This window comes from Grammomys surdaster, unplaced genomic scaffold (genome assembly GCF_004785775.1).
Source record: "Grammomys surdaster isolate TR1022 unplaced genomic scaffold, NIH_TR_1.0 203, whole genome shotgun sequence".
Classification (NCBI taxonomy): Eukaryota; Metazoa; Chordata; class Mammalia; order Rodentia; family Muridae; genus Grammomys; species Grammomys surdaster.
The window spans coordinates 4,746,983-4,767,748 of record NW_021604648.1 but is presented as its reverse complement, the minus strand read 5'-3'; the positions used below and the strand labels follow the sequence as shown (position 1 = coordinate 4,767,748).

The 20,766-nt window shown below is 44.3% G+C and overlaps 1 protein-coding gene across 5 annotated transcripts in view; it reads left to right on the top strand.

Annotated features, from left to right (window-relative positions):
• The window catches only part of Tenm4 (teneurin transmembrane protein 4), a 725,631-nt gene that overhangs the window by 437,658 nt on the left and 267,207 nt on the right, over positions 1-20,766 (top strand). For 3 of the 5 annotated variants that reach the window (XM_028770606.1, XM_028770604.1, XM_028770605.1), the window contains one exon: positions 18,669-18,878. The exons of the other annotated variants lie outside the window; for them this stretch is intronic. In XM_028770606.1, the coding sequence (XP_028626439.1) occupies positions 18,669-18,878 (210 nt within the window). The remainder of the gene's footprint in view (positions 1-18,668; positions 18,879-20,766) is intronic. 5 annotated transcript variants of the gene reach the window in all.

Sequence of the window (20,766 nt, the reverse complement as noted above, 5' to 3'; positions counted from 1 at the left end):
GGCACACCTCACATATGGGGGCGGGACTGGAGAGAGAGCTCCACAGATAAGTGTTTGCTGCTCTTCCAGAAAATGGAGGTTTGATTCTCAGCACCTGTATCGGGTGCCGTGAAACTTCCTCTAACTCTAGGGGATCTGACACCACCTCTGGCCTCTGACCTACAAATACATGCACATACACACATGCACAGACACAAAGAAAGAAAAACAATCTTCTTTCTAAAGTTGCTCACCATTTAATTACTGTGATCTTTCCTTTTTTGTATTATTTTTTTTCACATGTTATATAACAAATTACCCTAAACTCTAACTGCTTGGACCATTTGTTATTTCAAAGTTTCTGGGGGCCAGGGATTCATTAGCTTACTAGCCTGACTTGGGTCTCAGCCAGGCTCACAGTCAGTCATCCAAAGATTTGACTGGAGCTGGAGAATCCACTTCTAAGATGACTGGCTCACTGCTGCAGAGCTGAGGGTGGCTGTGGCTTCAGGTCCTTACCACATGTGCCTCTTCAAAGCTCTTTGCGCAGCTTCACAACACGGTGGCTGATTTCCCCATGACAAGTGGTTTGAGGAAGTACAAGGTCTTCCTAGGCTTGGAAATGATGCTCTATATTTCTAGTGTTGGGCTCACAAGTCAGCTCCACTGTGAATTATACAAGGGAATGAATGTAAGGGTGGAGGCCAGAGAATAGCCTTCCCATGCATCCCTTGGAATGGAAGGAGATAATAGTGAAGGCCTTAGTGAATAACAGACCTGGCCCCAGGCCTGGTCCTGTGTGGATGAGTTGTCAGAGGCAAAGAAGATGGCTTGTCTTATACCAGTTTCTTAATTTTCCCCATAGAAATGACAGTACCCACCCCTTGGAGTTGTGAAGGTTAGATGCTAAGCCACCTCACTGTCCCCCAATCCCTGATTTTCTCAAGGCTTTTCCCTCAGGGATGGAGCACTTTGTCAAAGGTCTTCTTAGCATCTGTTAAGATGGTAATGTGACTTCTCTCCCTGAGTTTGAATATGTGTTACACTGCATCTTCTTCCATCTCTGTAATGACACTGAGTTGGCCACAGTGTGTGACATTCTTAATGTGTTCTTGATCTCAGTTTCTGAATTTATTATTACAAATGTCTGCATCTGTGAAACTGGTCCATAGTATTTTGCTGTCCTTGTACCCTCTCTGGTTTTGGCACCAGGGTAATATCGGTTTTGTAGAATGTGTTTAGTAGGCACCCTCCAGTCTGTTTTGTGGAATGATTTGAGGAGGGTTAGTGTTAATTATTGTTCAGATTTTGATAGAATTTGGTAGTTGGTCTGTCTATTGCTGAACAGACTAAAAAGAAGACTCTTTTTAATTTAATTATTTTATTTTTTTAAGTAGGGTCTTGATCTCATGTAGCCCAGACTGTCTTTAAACTCACCATTTAGCCAAGGCTGGTCTTAAATCCTTGGTCCTCCTGTCTTTACCACCTAAGTTCTGGAATTATAGGCATGAGCCACCATACCTGTTTTATGCGGTTCTGGGGATCAAAACCAGAGCTTTGTGCATGTTGTGCTAGACATGCACTCTACTGACTGAGACCGAGACAGCCTCAGGCTGGATGTTGAGAAGGCTCCTTAAAACTACGTCAATCTCCTTGCTTATTATAGATCTATTTGAATTGTTTACATCTTCTTGATTTAATTTTGGTATGAGATTTGTGTCTCGAGATTTATACCTTTTTTTTCATTTTCATTTTCCAGATTTTTTTTTACAATGTAATTTTCTAAAGAATTCTCTAAGAACTGTCTGGACTCCATTTACACATGTTGTAATATGCCCTGCTTCTGTCCTAGGCTTACTGATTTGAGTCTTCTTTCTTCCAGTTAGAGCAGGGGCAGACCAGGACCTACACTTAGTAACCTGGCCTGTTAGTAACATGCTCCAGTTCTGCTGAGAGTTTTATTTGGGGTTTGGGGCATTGGGTTTGGGATGTGTGGGTACACAGACTACAATAAGGGTTTGGGTTTTCTTTAATCTTCTGGGTTGAGTCTATCAGTGATCATAAGATCCAAATATAATTCCTACCTCTTCATCTTGAGAGAAAAACTGTATACAAAATAAAAGAGGAAAGTCCTATTAAATCTTGAGGCTACCTAGCCTCTCAGAGAAGGAAGAACTAAATTTTACTGAGTACTTACTGAGTATCAAATATTATTATACTATTCATAGATTAGATTATATCCCAAGCTTTGTATCCACATAACAAAACAGAGGTTGAAATCTCCATTTTGAACTCAGAACTAACTTATTACAGATCACAAAGAATCAGAGATGGGGTTTGAATTTAAATCAAATCTTCTTTATTTCAAAAAACTGGTCCCATCATTTCCAGACGGGAAAGCTGAGGCCCAGAGAGGTATAGCAAAAGACGCATCAGTGAGTCCTAGGGGCTTTGTCCTGACTTTGCTTCCCTCCCCTTGCTGCTGTTGGAATCCATGACAGTTGATGGGCACATGGCTATCCACTTATTCTAGAACCCCTTGAGAATTCCAATGGCTCAGAAAGCCTAGTCCTGGTGAGATGCCTTGGATTTGCCCAAGGCACAAGGACTTTTGCTATGAGACCAAAGCCAGGAGCCAAGGTCAGGCTCTAACTCCTGACCTGAGATTTCATCCCCACTTGGCTCCTGCCAGAGCCTCAAAGCACAGGAGATTGTCCTTGATAAGACATGGCCACAAGGGTCTCTAGAACAGGAGGGGGCAGCTGCAGAGGCTGAGCAGAAGATACTCTGTCTGCTGATTCCTCTCCTAGGGTGATTAAACTCCTGAGTGGAATACCTCCCCTCCACCGGGCACAGCACAGGTTGTGCAACACGTCTGCCTGATTCGCCCACCTGCATCCTTAGTGCCAGCACAGAGTAGGCCTCAGTTCTATGCTGCAGATAGATTGGATGGCACAATGAAAACACAGAGGAGGGGACAGTTCAGTTTGGCAGAGGTCACCCTCACCTGTGCATTGTCTCATGCAGGTGCATCATAAAATTACATAAACATAACCCACAGTAAGTGTACTTGTTGTTTTGCAGCAGATATCAAACAAGAAGCAATTTAAAAGAAGAGGGATATGCGTGGGCTCAAAGTTTCATAGGTTTTAGTCCACGATTCTGTGAGTCTGCCATGGTGAGACAGAGCGTCATTGCTGAGAGAGCATGGTGGCACAGAACTGCTCACCACCTGGCAGACAGACAGGAAGCAAAAAATGTTAGACAGGAGGGGAGCAGCGGCAGGCAAGACATGCACTTTAAAGGTAGTCCCCCGGTGACCTACTTCCATCCCATGACCAGGCTCACATTTTAGTACTGTATTCAAAGTAAACTCATCAATGGATCAAACCATTGATAAACTTAATACCCTCATGATCCCATCACTTCTTAACAACACAATCAGATGGGAGCAGGCCTTCAACACATGAGTCTTCATGGGAATAGCTCCTATCCAAAGCATAACCGTGCACATCCCATGAGACTGTGAATTTCCATAGGATAGTGCCATTGGGACTGCTATGCGGCTTTCAAGAAATACTTGTTGAATGAATAAATGATCAAGTGAATGAAGACTTGGCAAGTCTATAACAAATATTCATGGGATGCATGGCCTTAACAGCCTTATATTCACAACCCACTTAAGAGGATGAGTTCTCCTTTCTCTTTCAAAGAATGTGGTATTCAAAATATACTTTCCGAACAGATACTAGAAAGGGTATCACATGTAAGAAGGAAAGTTCACACAAAGGCCAAAGAGGTCAGGACAGTAAGCTCCTGTGTATAGTCAGTGATTTTAAGAGTACCCATGGAGACCTTCCACAGAGGTCGGCAAGGACAGTCCGAAGCCTGATGTAACATAACAGAGGCTTTATCAAAGAATGACAACTTTTTAACAAGAAGCAGTAGCAGCAGCAGGCATCACTACCAATGGGTACTCTCGCGCCTGGAACGGCTCAGCTGGACCTTAGGAAATCATTTATGACACAAGAAGTCATCTGTTGCACTTTGGATAAGCTCTTCTTCAGGAAGCGCGCAAGCTCAGGCCTGGCTGAATGGCTGTGTGGAAAATTGGCAGTGAGATGCTCCCCAGTGAGTATGAACAGGCTTCGAAGTGCAGGCTCTGTGGGAGTGTCAAGGAAGAAGGACCCTGCTTGAGCAGCTGTGACATGATGACGCTGAGACCAGCTGTGGGGATCCTTTAAGAGGAAGTCAAAGTTTGCAGCTATACATCCTGCAGAAGCATGCAAGAAGTAGGAGCCCAGGGAGTGAGACTTCTGACTGTGGCTTTATCCCTAATAAGATTACTCTCTGACACTGGTTCTTAGAAGAATCAAAGGTCTTAGTGGACCTGGGATGAAATAAGACATGGTGTCCAATAGTCCGTGCCCTACTGGGCCAGAAGTACCAAGAAAGCAAAGGCTTTATTCACCACAGATTCCTCATGCCAGGCATGAAGTACTAACCAGAAACTAGTGGGATTGCTACTGACTGAGGGAAGCAGCCTCTCTGTGGAGGAAATCTAAAACAGCGCTATTGCTTACCCTTGTCTCACAGCCAGCCTGCAAGCAGGCATCAGCATCTCAGGTAACAGCAGAAGTAGCCTTAGGATCACTGTGCAGCTGACTTAACCAGGATTCCCTGGTTCCCATGCCTACCCTCTGACACATCAGCTCAGAGGCTCTGGAAGTAAGGGAAGTGTTGATGGGAAACAGAAAGACCAGAGCCATGCTTTGCTGGCAACTGAACAAGCAACAGCGCTTCTCTTAGCATAGGCTTAGATGTGAGGATACGTATGAAAAGCTCAAGTAGCAGGAGGGGACTTTTAGGAACACTGTGGTAATTTTCTTATTACTATGATGATATACCTAACAAACGCAACTTAGAGAAAAGGGGTGACTGTTATTGTTTGACTAGTGCTTTCAGAGAATAGAGTCTATCATGCACAGAGAGCACAGTGGTAGGACTGGACAGATCATTTCCACAGTCAGAAATCAGAAAGATGAATGCTAGTTTTCAGTTAGCTTTCTCCCTTTTCTATTCATATTCAGTCTTGGACCCCAGCACCTGTGATGATATCACCCACATTCAGGGTGGGTCTTTCCTCATGGAAACTTCTCTGAAAACATCCTCAGAGGTTTACCCAAAGATATGTCTCCTAGGTGACTGCAAACCCAGCTAAAATGGTAACTTTCTAAAGAAAAGTGGTATATCTTAAGATGACATGTACAGAAGCCAAACTCAACTTACCTGTAACCATTATGATTAACTTAGTCCTTCATTATATCACTCAGCAAGAAGTTCTAAGGCAGGCTGGAGAGATGGCTCAGTGGTTGAGAGCACTGACTGCTCTTCCAGAGGTCCTGAATTCAATTCCCAACAACCATATGGTGGCTCACAACCATCTGTAATGGGATCCGGTGCCCTCTCCTTGTGTGTCTGAAGACAGCTACAGTGTACTCAAAATAAATAAAATCAATAAATTTTAAGAAATAAGAAGGAGGAGGAAGAAGAGGAAGAGGAGGAGGAGGAAGAAGAGGGGGAGGAGGAAGAAGAGGGGGAGGAGGAAGAAGAGGAGGAAGAAGAGGAGGAGGAGGAGGAAGAGGAGGAAGGAGAGGAGGAGGAGAAGTTCTAAGGCAAAACAATTCCAGACATGGTTTATCAAAGCCTGAGCAACTTCTTGGCTTCTGCTACAGTCTCAAGCATTATATGCAGATAGCTCAGCATCCAGGTGACCCAAAGCTTCTCCTCATGTCACCCTGACCATGGTCATACTCTCAAGAGGAGAATGAAACACTGTCATTTACCAGCCAAGATCCAGCAATGGAGGCATGTAACAGAGGCCTGGTCCACTGATCAGAGTCAGGATGCTGTTAGTGAGGGCAATGGGTATTGATAGACAACCGAGAGAGGCTGCTACAAACAAAACCTAACGTAATTAGCTCTACTCCCCTGCCTGCAGGGCCATTATGGGATGCGATGAGATAATGGTGTGAAATGGTTTTCTGCATCAGCAAGGGTTCTGCACATGGGATGAGTTGTTATTATCCTTATGAAATAATTACATTTCTATTATAGAACAATAGCTGATGCCTGAGTGCAGTCTTCTGTACTATTCCTGCCTTTGCTCCCTTGCTTGTCATGCTGTGCCCCCTACAAACACACGCACACACATACCCCTACACGTGAATGCACACACACATTATACATGCACACCCACACGTACACACGCATGCATACACACATGCACCACACACACATGCACACACATACCCATGTGCACATACCCATACACACAACTTATATGCCAAGAACTTCACTTTAATGTCTGACAGTGCTCTCTGCAATGCTGCATGTAAAGATGACACTCTGGGAACCAACGTGGACTGGAGAATCCAACTGTCATGGATTCCAGTCCAGCTTTGTGCAGTTCCCATGATGCATCACTCTGTGTACTTTGCATAATTTTCTAAATGTGTTTCTTTGCAAAACAGGAGCAATGAATTCACTGCCCAGGTTCCTGTGAGACTCAGAGATAAGACATATCACATATAATGTCTGGTACAGAACAGGTGGCCACAAATGTTCAAATGAAGCTTTGGGGTCTGTACTCCTATCCTGTACAAGCCCGAGAGGCAGGAAGGAGCTAGCACTGTCTCCATTCTAGAGCGGAAGAACTGAAGCTCTGAGAACTTAGAAATTCTTGCCCAGGGTAGACCAGCTTGTAAATGGCAAAAACAGATTTAAACTAAGGAGGTAACTTTCTTTGGGCTTCTTGCTCTGGCTGCTCCAGACCACAGTCTCCTGCTTGTGCTCATCTAGCTGTAAGACTCTTTGTATGCTTCAGAGAGGAGTGATTGATTAGCTTCACAGACTGTGGCTCTTCAGCCACTTGGAGTCACCTCTGGTCCTTTCTCTGCCCTGATGATCACATGACCTTGGCCAGGCTGATTGAGCACTGTAAAAGGAAGACTCCTCCTCTTTGAAATGGGAATAATATCAGGATCTGCATCATCAGATTGTTGTGGGATTAAATGGTTATGTGTCTTCCACACCATGTCACAGACTGCTAAGGAGAAAGGATGGGATCAATAGTAACCACTGTAGCATTGTTGTGATTAACGAGTCATTTTTTTCCTCCCCTGCATAAAATTCCTCCTGAGAGCAAAGGAGTCAGTTATTCAGGCAGAATGCTCGAGGGCAGCTTCCTTCAGAAAATCATAGACTTTCAGAATGTAGTCACTTAACCTTCCTGAACTTCCCTCTTCTCATCTGCTAAATGGGGGTAATAAAGAGGAACTCGGAGAGACAGACTCGGGACTTGCAGAATGGTGCAAATCAATCTTGCTAGCTTTATTACTGGAGCATTAGGAGAGCTCTAAAGGTAGCCCTGTCACATGTTCATTTTCAGCTTCAGGGAAGGTTGGTGGTTCAATTCTCACGGTGCAGCTTACTTGGTTGCTGCTGCTATGTCTAGAGCCAAAGAATGAATGACAGGCAAGATTGTACACTAAGCTTTCCTACATCCCAAGTCTCTCCACTCATCCCTCTGCCTCCCTAGGCCTTCTCTAGAAACACTCATCCCAATGTTCTTTAACAGTAGTGTGCAGGCACTTGACTTAGGAGCACAGGGACCTAAGTTTGAGCCCCAGAATACACACTTAAGAAGTAAAATGTTGCACATAGTGAGGAATCCATGTAATCCCAGCATGGAAGAGGTGGAGCCAGGCAGATTTCTGGAGCTTGCTGGCCACAGCCCAGCCTGGTACCCACCAGCTGAGTAACCTTGAGCATCCTGCTTGGGCATAACCCACTCTACACCTGTTACTGCAGATTGAAGGTGATGATTCACATAAAAAAGGTTCCACAGAACTGGACTCATAGAAGACAATCAATTACTGTCAGTAACCACGCTACCCTCCAGCAACTGACTCTTTCCCCCAGCGGTTCCGCTAGCCTCTTCCCTCTAGGTCTGAGATCCCCCACATCTGAGTAATGGACCCAGCAATCAGGTTATGCTCTTCCTCAGTTATGAGGCCTAGAATGTTGCAGCTGTGTAAATTGAGTGGGAGAAGGCAAATATCTGGAGATACAGCCCCAGGAAGTAATAAATGATTTTGAGCAGCTGTTTGGAAGCGCTTTCTTAATCACTTCTCAGTGCAGAAGTTGAGCTGCCCGAGCCTCCCTGATAAAGGAGCGCTCTCTGTAGCCAGATTGTTTGAGGCTCGCCATCAATTTCAGTGGCTCTTCGGTCACATTTGCCAGCATAGTTTGACAGAGAGAGATAATACAGATGGCCTTGCATCTTTCTCTCCCACATTCCATGGAAAAATGGCCTTCTGCCCCAGCCCAATTCTAGCCTCCAGGGGCCTAGATAAAGTATCTTCAACCCCTCTAGGAAAGGCTGCAAAAGCCCATGAGAAGCCTGAGGCTACAGTTAGGACTTGGAACTTAGAGCACCTGCCAGTCACCCTGCCCATCAGTACTGCCCTCACCACTCTTCCCTTCCTCTGCATCCCTACCTCTCCCCGTGATGTGTTTCTGTCTCCTGTATCCTGGAGTTCTGACTCCCTCCAGGGTGAGGGCTGTTTTTAGCTCTGTGTTGGCAGTCTCAGCTAAGGCCCCCCACAGAACTGCCTTGGGGGTTTGACTATGGTTGGCCACAAAATAGAAATGAGAGGGAAAAAAGGGAGAGGGAGGGAAGAGGGAGAGAGGAAGGAAGAGAGCGAAATAACACATGATGGACACATTTGTGTTCATTTCTTCATGAGACCCATGTTGAGTAGGACCAAATCTTGATATCCTGAGTTTTTAAAAGATGAAAGTCTAACCTGCTAGAAAGTCTAAGTTTCAGGTCTAGATCTTACTCACTTCCCCTTCAGTCTCATTTGGCCCCTTACAGATGGAATCGTGTGTCCTTGCACAAACCACATCACCTACCCATAGTGAGAAAAGGATTGGGTTAGCTAAGAGGCGACAACAAATGTGACTCTTGCTCATGTGTAAATTGTAAACACTATGACATCTCAGTGTTTAATGAGTTGTTATCTACTCTAACATGTAATGGGATCCATCTTAGCGTGTAACAGACTCCAACTATGTGTGGAATCACTATGTTGGCTGTGGACACATATGATGAATAAGATCCATCTCTGTCCTGGATCAGGGGGGACATGACTCATAAGAAACATGTGCCTGGTGGCCTTCATTTGCAGAATTTATCCATCAATAACCTGGCCCTTGGAAAGATTTCCAGGCTCATCTGTGGTCTTCTCCTTATTAATTCCATTCATCTAGCCCTATTAGCTTCCTTACTGTGCCTCAAATGACCATGGTCCTGCTGCAGGGATTTTGTCATTGCTGGGTTTGCTGCCTGAAGCAGAGACAGTCCCCAACTATTGAATGGCTCATATTTCAGTTACTTTTACTGGCACCTCCTCAGGGAGACCACCCCTTACCACACTGCTACAACACAGTCACCATAGCACACTGGGCTCTGTACTCACCTAACATCTCTTCAGATTATTTACCCCCTATACACACACTTGGTTATCTTCTATATAGATATTTGCTTTGTAGATCATTGATTGTCTTTTCTACTATAATGCAACTTTTCAGAAGCCAAGGATCTGCCCTTCTTTACCTGTCTGTCATTCTTAGAACAATGCCTGGCAAAATAGGCACAAAATAGCTTATTTGAGGAAAATCTCAGGGTTGCAACTGAGTTTTATAAAAATAAAAATTAAAAAAAAATTTAAAAAAAATAAAAAAAACAACTTAAAACTAGGAAAAGGAACCAAGGAGAAACTAAAGAGAAATTTCTCCAAAGAAGATAGATACCCAACTGGTCAATAAGCACATGAAAGCTGATCAGGTTTACTGTAGGGAAGATGCAAATAAAACACACCAGAATAACTGCATCCAGAAAGGTAGGTAATAACAAGTGTTGGCAAGGAGGTAAGGAAGTCAGCTGTTAGTGGGAATGTAACATGATACAGCCACTTTGGAAAGCTACCTGACACTTCCTTAAAAGGCTAAACATGGAGTTACCATCTGTTCTAATTTTCTGTCTGTTGCTCCAATAAATTACTCTCACAAAAACAACATTGGGAGCAAAGGGTTTATTTTAACTTACCAGTTATACTCTATCAAGGGAAGTCATGCCTGTTTGTTATTCCGACGATTTGCCTCTAACCAGGGAACTTAAGAGACAGCGAAGTATAGCAGAAACCATAGAGAAATGATGTTTGTTCAAGTTCATGATCTGCTAGCTTTCTTGTAAAGCCTAGGACTACCTGCCAAAGGAATAGCACCACCCACAGTGGGCTGGGCCCTTCTATATTAACAATCAATACCACCCCCAACATGCCCGTAGTTTGATCTGATCTGAGCAATTCCTCGGTTGAGAGTCTCTTCTCAAGTGACTGTAGACTGCCAAGTTGACAAAGCTAACTAAGATAACATCCAATCCAGGGATTCCACACCTAAGTTTATACCCAACAGAAGTGAAAACACACTCCCCATGCAAAACCCCATGTGCAAGAATTTAGCAGCCAGCAATAATAGCCAAGAAGGGAAACAAGCAAGTTTTGATGTGTGGATGATCAAAATCTCACATATCCATCCACTGTAGTGTGAACTGGCAACATAGAGAGGTGTGGGTAAAATTTAAAGACATGCTCAGTGAAAGAAGCCAGTCACAAAAGAACCCAGAATATGTGATTTTATTTCCTTGAAAATTCCACAATAGGCAGAACTATGAGGAGGGAGAACAGATCTGTGATTGCCCCCAAGCAGCAAGTTCTGGAGGAACCATAAAGAGTGCCTGCAGATACCTATGATGCTTTGTTTTGGGTAAAGCAAATATTCTCAGATGAACTGTAAAGCAATGGTCCCACTGCTCTGTGAATATGTTCAATGCCACTGAGTAGTGTCCTTAAACCGGGTGGCTTATATGGCATGTGAATTATTTCTCCAATAAAAAAGAGATCACGTAAAATAAATGAATGTCTTCCTCAAATATTGCTCTGCCACCCAGCATACTAACTGGCAGAGACTCTGTACCCATGTGAAGAGCAGACAAACCTTAAGACTATCTTCTCAGTGTGAGGAAGGTACTCCTTGGCAAGCCCATGAAAGCAGAGTTCTGTTTACGAATGAAGAAAAACAAAACCAACCTCCCTAAGAGACTTGTAAGGAGGAAGAGGAGGAGGAAGAGGAGGAGGAAGAGGATGGAAGGAGGAGAAGGAGAGGAGAAGAGGGGGAGGAGGAGAGGGGGAGGAGGAAGAGGGAGGAGGAGGAGACCAAATGCCCTGAGCCTGAGTAATTTACTGTGTCTTGTTTCCAAAGACCATTTTCCCAGCGTAAGTCACAGAGACAGATGACCAGGACCTGCTTCTGAAAACAAACGCTGTGGGGATGGTTGACAGAGTAGGAGCTGCTGGGCCTGAGACCCAGGGACTGCCCTGCTCACTGAGCTTGGGACTTACAGGGAGTTGACTTTTCCCAGCAGGACTCCTGGTCAAGAACTGGCTCCTGAGTTGGATTTCTGTGTACATTGTCTTTCCTTTAAAATAACTTATATTGTTTATTGTTTTTTTTCCAAACAACAAATCTCACCATTGAATTCGTTCCTTGAAAAGAAAGGGCAACAAAGAAGTCAGGCACTGTGGCTCATGCCTGAAGTCCTAGCAAGGCTGAAGCAGGAGGATTGCCATGAGTTTTGAGTTTGAAACTAGTCTGTGTGGCATAGTGAGTCTCAGGCAAGTGTAGGCATGTGAGACATTCACACAGAAACCAAACAAGAAGAGGAGAGAAGAGTGAGGGAATGAGTAAGGAGTTAGGGAGGGAGGGAAGGAGAGAGGAAGGGAAGATAGAAGGAGGGAAAGAAGAAAGATATAAAATAAATAAACTCCAAAATTATACAGCCTGAACATGACTGGTATTAAAATTTTTTTGTGGACATGTGTGTGTGTGTGTGTGTGTGTGTGTGTAAGAGTCAGAAGAGCCTTCATGCAGTTTCTACCCTGCTTTTCCGATTGCCGTTACAAGCACAGTTTACAGAATCTGTCTATTCTAACACTGCATGCCTGTGTCTTACTTTATATAACTATGCATTTGCTTTTAAAATTAAAAATGTTTAACCTTTTTAGAATTTTCTCTAAATTTTTACTTTTTACTGTTATGTGCTAAGAACATCTGTAAAAGTCTTTCAAAAGTCATTCTTACATAAGTTTTTAGAAGTCGAATTGCTCAGTTAAAAGTTAGCTCATACCTGGCTACATTACTAGTTTCAGTATTTGTTTATACTTAAACCCCACAGCTCTCTTAGCACCTACTAGACACAAGGTATTTTCACACTTATTACTTCATTTCCCCTGTAGTTTTAAAACACCAGTTTAAAAGTATGAAAAGAACTATATATGCTCATTACAGAAATTTTTTATGTTTTAATTTGTTATTTATTTGGGGGGACATGTCTGCCAGTGTTTGCACGTGGAAGTCAAATGGCAGTTTCCAAGAGTCTGTTCTCTCCTTAAACTCAGGGTGAGCTCTGGTGCTTAAACTCAGAGTGTCAGGCTCTATGGCAAGGACCTTTACACACTGAGCCATTTCCTCAGCATGCCATTGTACAATAGATTAAAAATATAAAAGCATATTCAAATTTGGAACAATTTAAAATTGTTCACATGGTGATGACATTATAAAGATTTTTTTTTCAATTTTAGCTAACCTTTTTCCTAATACATTTATCCAAACTTGTACCTTCTATAAAGGTCTTAGGAGCCTCTCCTGGGCTAGAAGAGTCTGATCTCCTATTGTAATTGAAATCATTTCTATCCTGCATCTTTTTATTGCCTCTTTTAATCTTCTGAGCAACACAAGAAGTGTAGGCTGCTGTTGCTTCCATCTTTTGCAATGTCGGACCAGGGAAGAAACTTAGGGGATTTTAGTTCAAGTGAAAGGCAAGAGGCTTGCCAGGTACATGAGATGCTTGTTGACAATGCCTAGTATGCTTGCCTCCTGCTCCATGGCCACGGATTGCTGCCTCTGATGTTAAACTCAGTGTGTATTCCATTGCCTTACCACAGGAGAACCACCTAATACCCCATCCAAATAAGATCCTTTATAAAAATAGGATAGCATTAGTACAGAACAGCAAGTACAAATTGGGGCTTACACACACACACACACACACACACACACACACACACACACAAACCGCTCCCCACAAGTGACAGATGGCCACTCTCACTTCCCAGATTTTTATCTCTTTGAAAAGGAATGAGATGGAATCAATGCACATAACCGGGACAGGTCCTGCAAGTTGGTGCTGATGTGAGACTCTGGGCTGGAGCAGAGCACAGAGATGGACAGTGCGTGGTTCCTAGTTGGCTGAAGCAGTAGACATAAAGAGAGTTGAATGGCATAAGACACAGGATGTGGTGTTGCTGCAAGAGCTGCTGACCCTCCACCAGACCTCAGTCTCTCAGATATTGTCAGTGCTCCTGCCTCTCCTCAGAAATGAACAGGATTCTGCTTGTTATATGGGTAGCTAGACAATGGATCATGATAAGAGAGGGAAGGTGCTCCATCTAGGTGGAGTGATTAAAGTGGCACTGGGGAAGAGATGCTGTGTCACTTTGTAGTGGCATTTGTGAGCCAGGCTCAGCACTTCCATGTCACAGGACTTCTAGTTCAAAAGTTACTGGGAAGCTCTCCAAGTGACCTGGGAGTTTCTCAGGATCATCTCTCTCCATAAGCCACAACTAAAACTGTCCAGACAGGGGCTCATAGTTGTTGACATTGTACATGTGCCACAGGTTTCCCTACCATAGCCTAGATGGGGCTTACTGATCAGTACAAGTTCCTTTGGGCAGTCAAATGGATTTCTCAAGAATGCTAAATAATGTGGGGGGGAACCCCATCTTGTTAACAGATCTTCTTTGAGAGAAATAAACTTGTCTATCGGCTAATAACACACAATGTTAGCCTTCTGGTACATTCCAAAATTATTCTCAGAATCCATAATGCTAAAAGGTGTTCCTGGGAGAACTGTTCTTCTGTGGTTGGAGGCCAAGGTTCTTTTCCTTCATTCTTTCTCTTTGTGTGTGTATTTGTCTTTATTTCATCATTGCTTATGGTGGTTGGGACAGGGTGGCCTCCAGCTCACAGCAGCAGTCTTCTTGCCTCGACCTCCCAAGTGTTATGACACCAGGAGAGTGTATACATTGGATTTCAATTTTTTAAGGCTATTATCAATTTACACAAAGGTGTGATTTAGATGGCAGAATTTTCTGACCTGCAGTCCCCCCCTCTCTCTTTTCTTTTGTTACATCATCAAATAATTCAATTTTATAGAAGCCTCATTGGCAGACTTGCAGAACTGTCAGTGTCTGTTTCTTCAGGTCTCCCCTCGGAGACACAGCAGAGAGAGCAATATTTGTTGAGCCTTTCCAGAGAGCAAGCCGACTCCTGGGCTCCTAGTGAGCCTCGGGCCATTAACTCCCAGCAATACATTTCATTCACTCTTGTTCCAGTTTTTAAAGGAGAAAACAGACACTATAGGAAGTGACATACAATGTCACCTGCTGGTAAAACTTGACTTTGATCCTGGGTTAGACCAGTGGGAAAGAAGGTCATGGTCTTTCTGCTTTCTCTGTGTCTCTTTTCCTGGGCCTCTATTTTTCTCTGAGCCTCCTTGGGAATCCAAATTAGGGTTCATCAATTTCTCAGGATTCAATGATAAGAACTCTGCAGGTAAGAGTTTTCTAATGGGTGCCTTTGGCCGCAGACAAATGATTTCATTGCTCCAAGCCTCCACTGCTTAAGCTTTCTCAGGGGAATGAAGTTGTATCTATAGCATTGCATGGGGAAGCAAACGCCCATTGCTGGGCTCTTGCAAGAGCTCTGTTACGTCTGCCCCACCTTCCACTCCAGATGTCTGTTCTCTCTCGGTTTGCCTAACTTTATCTACTCCATGCTGAAGTTAGATTCACTGGGACCATATCCTAAGAAATGTACATAGCATATATGTATATATCCAATAAAAGTAGAGGTGATATTTCCTAGGGGATAAATGGGAAAGGGGAAGGACAATAAAAAAAAGAGTAGGGAAGAACTGGAGAAATATGGCCAAAATACAATATATACAAGAATTAACAAAAAATTATATTACTAAGACATTCAAGCAATCTGATATTTAACCGATAGTTATCCTATAGTTTATGTAGATATAGTTCTTCTTGCATGCATACATAGAAAGGAATACACACAAATACTGAGTGACACAAAACCAAATGTCTAATTGATGTTAAAATCACAAGTGTTTCTTCCTTGTTTACCTAAACTTTTCAAATCAAAATAGCTATTTGTTCCCCTCCCCCCCCCAGAAACAGACATGGCTCTTCTCGCTCTTCTATGACCCTCTTGGTTGCTGGAATGGGGCATGGGAAAGTTTATTCGTCATACCATCTCATCTAACCATAAACACAGTAGCAGCATCTGTATTTCTAGGTTCTTCTCAGCATATCTGAACCCCAGGAGTCAGACATCCTTATCGGCCAAGCATGCTCACACAGAAAGATTACAGATCTCTCCGCTGTAATCTTCTATGGCTCCTTGGCACTTTTCTCACTACCCAGATGAAATGAACCCCAGCTTTTCATCCCTTACTTCTGATTGGCACACTGCCTGGCTTGTCCCACCTCTGCCTTGCTTAAAGCCTGTGCAAGTGTTCCTCTTCCCTGCCTTCCCACCAGCTCTCCTATGCTGAGCCTCTTGTACTCCTCATCTTCTAGCCCAACACTAGACCATGGGGAGATATCTGTAGGATGAAGCAGTGTTTACTATACATCTGCAGACATCCACTGCTCTAGTAAAAAGAAAGGAAAGAAGGAAATAAGGAAGGAAGGAAGGGGAGGGGGGGAGGGAGGGAGGGAGGGAGGGAGGGAGAGAGAGAGAGAGAGAGAGAGAGAGAGAGAGAGAGAGAGAGCAAGCCAAGGTTGACAGCCCATGTCTTTCCATCCATTGCAATTCCAATTGCTATGATGCATGTATCATAAAACACATAGAATCTTGAAATTTGTGAATTGACAAAATAAATATTTCCTATGATTTTCTTGACTATTGGGAAATTCTTCTACCTTAAAGATCGCTGAGATGAATGGCTGCCAGTGAATTCGCAGAAGGTAGCAAACAGTTCTGACAAGGTCTGTACCTTACAGGTGCTTCCCAAACATGCTAAAGTTTGACCCTTTGTTGGAGAATTCATTTGGTGATGAGTATTCTTGGATATTCCACAATCCAAAAAATGACCAAGACAGAAAAGGTGGGAAGCCTTGAGGGATGCATGGGGTTAGACTTGAACCTGGGTCCCAAACTTTGAAATGAAACAATTTATTTAATTATATAATGATGTAGTTGGTAAGTCTTGACAGTTCTACTGAGGAGGGCTGTCATAAGCATTCTGGAACAACATAGTCTCTTCCTTAGCTTTGGTCTGATATTGTAACATCTTGGCATGGTATGGCCCAGTTCATCAGAGGCTCTGATTGAAGACTGAAAAAAAAAGAGGAGGAAATGAATATATATGTGACTTAATAAATGAAGCCTTGTGGAGAAACTTTGCAGGAGGAGAAGATTCATGAACAGGGGGTCTTGGTGCAATGATTCTGTTCAATTTCTTTAACATTTGGTGAGTACTGACTCTAGGCTCCTACATGCTCTGGTGTCCTGGATCGTCACACAGAGCATCTTTAGTGCTCATAGAAACTGCATAAAAACCAGAGCGCCGGGGGAGTGGACAGCTTTCAAATGGACGAATGGAAGTCATTTTCCCCCCAAATCATAGAGCTAATAAAATGGTAGGCAGTGATGTAAGCCTCGATTCTGTTAAACTTGGGAAACCCATTCTAAGTGTGAACCATGCCCACAGGATGTATTGTATATTTTAATGTTGCAGATGTTTGAACTATAACCAAGAAAACAACGGTATCAAATGGGGAAGACCAGGCCTGTTCAGAGAAAGGTGTGGTCCTCTCTATTGTGCTGACTGCTAAGTGTGTCAGGGAAGGCTCTCATGGTGAATAGGGAATACTGGTTTGGACAGTTGAATCATGGCCCAAAGTTTTTGAGTGAAGAAACCAAGACCCGGATGGAAAAGCCACCCCCCCCCAATGTACCTTGGTCATTGATCCCCACTTCTTGCCTTGTCCTTGATGAAGCTCTGAAAAGAAACAGCCAAATGACACATGAAACAATTCTATGAAACATCAACTTGCAGTTAGGCTCAAAGTTTGGCATTGACATGATGGGAGCTATAGAATGCAGCTGGAGTTGGTGGCCGTGAGCCACGGGCTGGAATTGGTGGCTGTGAACCATGGGGGTGTCTGTTATGTGTGTACACCCCACCCCCCAATCAGAAGTTCTGTGCCTCTTAGGATCCAGCTAAATGTTCTAATCTGGGATGGGCTGTGTTTCCTGAGGTTAAGGCCTTTTGCAGAGCTGGCGACATAGGATTGTGTCTTACACATATTCTGCCGTCAAGGTGTGAGACAGTAACAGCCCTTGCTGACGGGCGACGCCTGTGTTGTACTGTATACTTGTGTGTGTCTGTGCTTATGTCCTCTCTTGTACTCGATGCACTGCATGTGTGGAAAGGTCCTCCACAGACAAGATGGTGAGTGCTCCCAAGCTGTCCCTTCCTTCTGAAGAGTTAGGCATTTGCTCACAGAACTGTCAAAAGCTGTAACCTTGGAACTATGTGATACATTTATTCTAGGTACTATATATGATATATATCACAGAAACTCAGAGTCAGGCTCTCTGCCTTTTGGAACTCATAAAATGCCAGTGTCCCAATGTGACGTAAGGATCCTAGTGTGTCAGATCTCTAGCATTAATATATGCAACAAATATCTCTCCTGTGAATTGTGTGGGCCTGGCATTATGTTACGATCTTTGGATAAAGGAGTAAGACCGCTAAAACTCTTGATTTTAAAAAGTTTGCAAAGAATGTTAGAATTTAAGAATCGTAAAATATTAGGTCCTCAGAAAACTAAAACACTGGTATGCTGAAGTTCTAAGCTACTAAAGGTGGGGGAGAGCCTTAGATCATTTTTTCCAGCTCTCACTGCCTTTTTATGAGGCCCAGGACTTATTGCAGGCAAGTTGGATTCAAATCTCACTAATAAGAACATCATTTCAGTTCAGTGACATCACAGAATGGCTGGGTCGCAAGGGCTCGGCCTTCACCCAACCCTGGCTGCTCATTTTACCAGAGAGGCCACTATGGCTCATAGAGGGCAGCCGCTTATTCTGTAAAAAGGCTCAGTCAGCAGAAGACAACCACAGGCTTTCCAGCCTCAGTCAAAGAAAGGCTAAACAACGAAGACCCTCCTGCTGTTTCTGAGGTGCTCTTTGCTAGGCCCACTTTTGTGAGCTGTCCCTGCTCTTCAGAAGGAGCGCCAACTTTCTTTGCACAGGGACAGACCTTGTCCAGGCCACACACACGTGCAGTGGATCGTAGCGTTCAGAGCCCCTTTCCCCGTTGATGCGTGTTTTATTTTGTTGCCTCCCCTTCCCTGTGTGCCTCGAAATCGATTTTCATTATTTTTTTTTCTGTCTGTGTTTGTCTTTGTGGCCCGCAGGTGCTCCCTTGCATTGTTCATCTGCTTCATCAACCCCTATTGAGCAGTCCCCCTCCCCGCCCCCCTCCCCTCCGGCCAATGAGAGCCAGAGGCGGTTGCTAGGCAACGGTGTGGCCCAGCCAACCCCGGACTCAGACTCTGAGGAAGAGTTTGTCCCTAATTCATTCTTAGTTAAAAGTGGCTCCGCCAGCCTGGGGGTCGCAGCAAACGGTAAGTGCTTCTCTCTTTTGCTAACTTTTAATAGTTTGTTGCTTTTCTTTCTTCTCGTGGGCTATGCCTGCTCCCAACCGCTTGCAACTTGCAGGGGTGGAGTGACTTGGTGCATGGTGGGCTTGTGGGCAAGCAGGGACCTGGGTGGTTTTGTGGGCTTGGGGTAGGTAGTGCCTATCTCTGCTCCACAGAGAAGGCTTTATCCCGCGACAGGTGCATGCAACAGAGGATCACAAACATCAGGAGACAAACACCAGGCAGAGACAAAGACCCAAACTGAAGGGTAGGGGACATGCTATACTGATTGGCTTGCTGCTGTGTGCAAAGCGACCTCACCAGGCATAGTCACCTGTTGCTTCATTAGATTCTCCCTACAAGGTTACCAAGAGAGCAGTATTAAACTGACCCTCATTAACAATACGAAAACCAGAGAGAAAGAATGTTGCCTGAAGCCCAAGGCTGTTTTTGAAAGTTTCCTAGTCTGAAGTTGCCGGCAGCTACAGAGCTAAATCTGACCACAGGCAGAACTGTTGGGTTTCAGCTTGATCTGCCCATGGTCCACTCCTTTTCTCTGCTTTCCTCAAGAAGAGGAGGTGTGAGGATGTAGCGAACGAGCTATATCTAAATCCTGCACTGTTACCCTTGGCCAGAGATACCCGCCTGCTCAGCAGCAGTCAGTGTGCATTTCTCCACAAAGATGTTCCTGCAGGGGATTCAAGCCACTGTGGGGTGGATATAACACTGGATGTGAGGGCCTTGAGATTATAATAACCGCACCAAAGTTTTCCAATTCTAATAGGAAACATTAGGCTTTTCCAGAAAATACCACAGGAGGGTGTATATTGAACTGGCAAGCATTTGTTTATGAATACCCGTATGGGCTACAGGGGTGGCTCAGTGATTAAGAGTGTATACTGTTCTTTCAGAGGCTCTGAGTTCTGTTCCAGGCACTCATGTCAGGTGACTCCCAACTACCTGTAACTGTAGTTCCAGGGAGATCTAATGCTGCTGGCCTCTGATGGCCTCTGTACACGGGCACAGGTACACATACACATGATTTAAAATAAAGTAAATCTTGTAAGTGCCTTACGAAGCTGCATTCTAGGCCATACTCTGGTAAAAGAGCAGAGATGGAGAGAAGCATGAGGCATGGTTGTTGGTGGACCCACACAGTCCTGCACCCAATCAAAGCCCTGTGCCTGGGGGATTTGGACAAATCTGACTGACTCCCCAAGTTTCTTCAAATGTGAAAGCAGGCAATGTGCTATCCAGGTCACAGTGAACAGCATCATAGGGTCTGGGGTGGGAGCTCGCTAAGTGTTAGTGCTTACCTCACCAGCTGCCACTTCTCTGTCTTGGACACACACAGAGTGTCACTGTGAAAGCTCTCCACACATAGTGGAGCATTCGGCATGCTGGGAGAAATACCAGAGGCCCTCTCTTTTCTCAGGAACAGAGGGAGAAAGCTAAGGGTGATAAGAAACGATGGAGCCTGGTGTGTTAGGTGACAGGGTGATTGAGAGTAAGTCTCCCCACTGCCTGAGAGAGCTGGAAATGCCTCCTAGGGATGCCGGCTGGGCGGGAGAGAATGGGTGGGTGGAGCAGACTTTGATGTCAGGACTAGACAGCGGGTACACATGGACATAGAATCCTGGGTAGGAGTTGGGAAGCCTGCTTCCACTCCTTTACTCCTAGGAACCTTGGCACAAAATAGGCAGTGGCCTGGAAGGGTGTGAAAGGCCTCATAAGCTGCGCACATAGGCCCTGCATACTTTGTGACCAAACTCCATCCATCCCAGGACCCCGTGTTTTGGAGACTTTCTCTGAGTCAGAACACCCTTAGAGAGGACAGAAGTAGGAATCCTGAACTAGGGGTGAAAGACCTGGG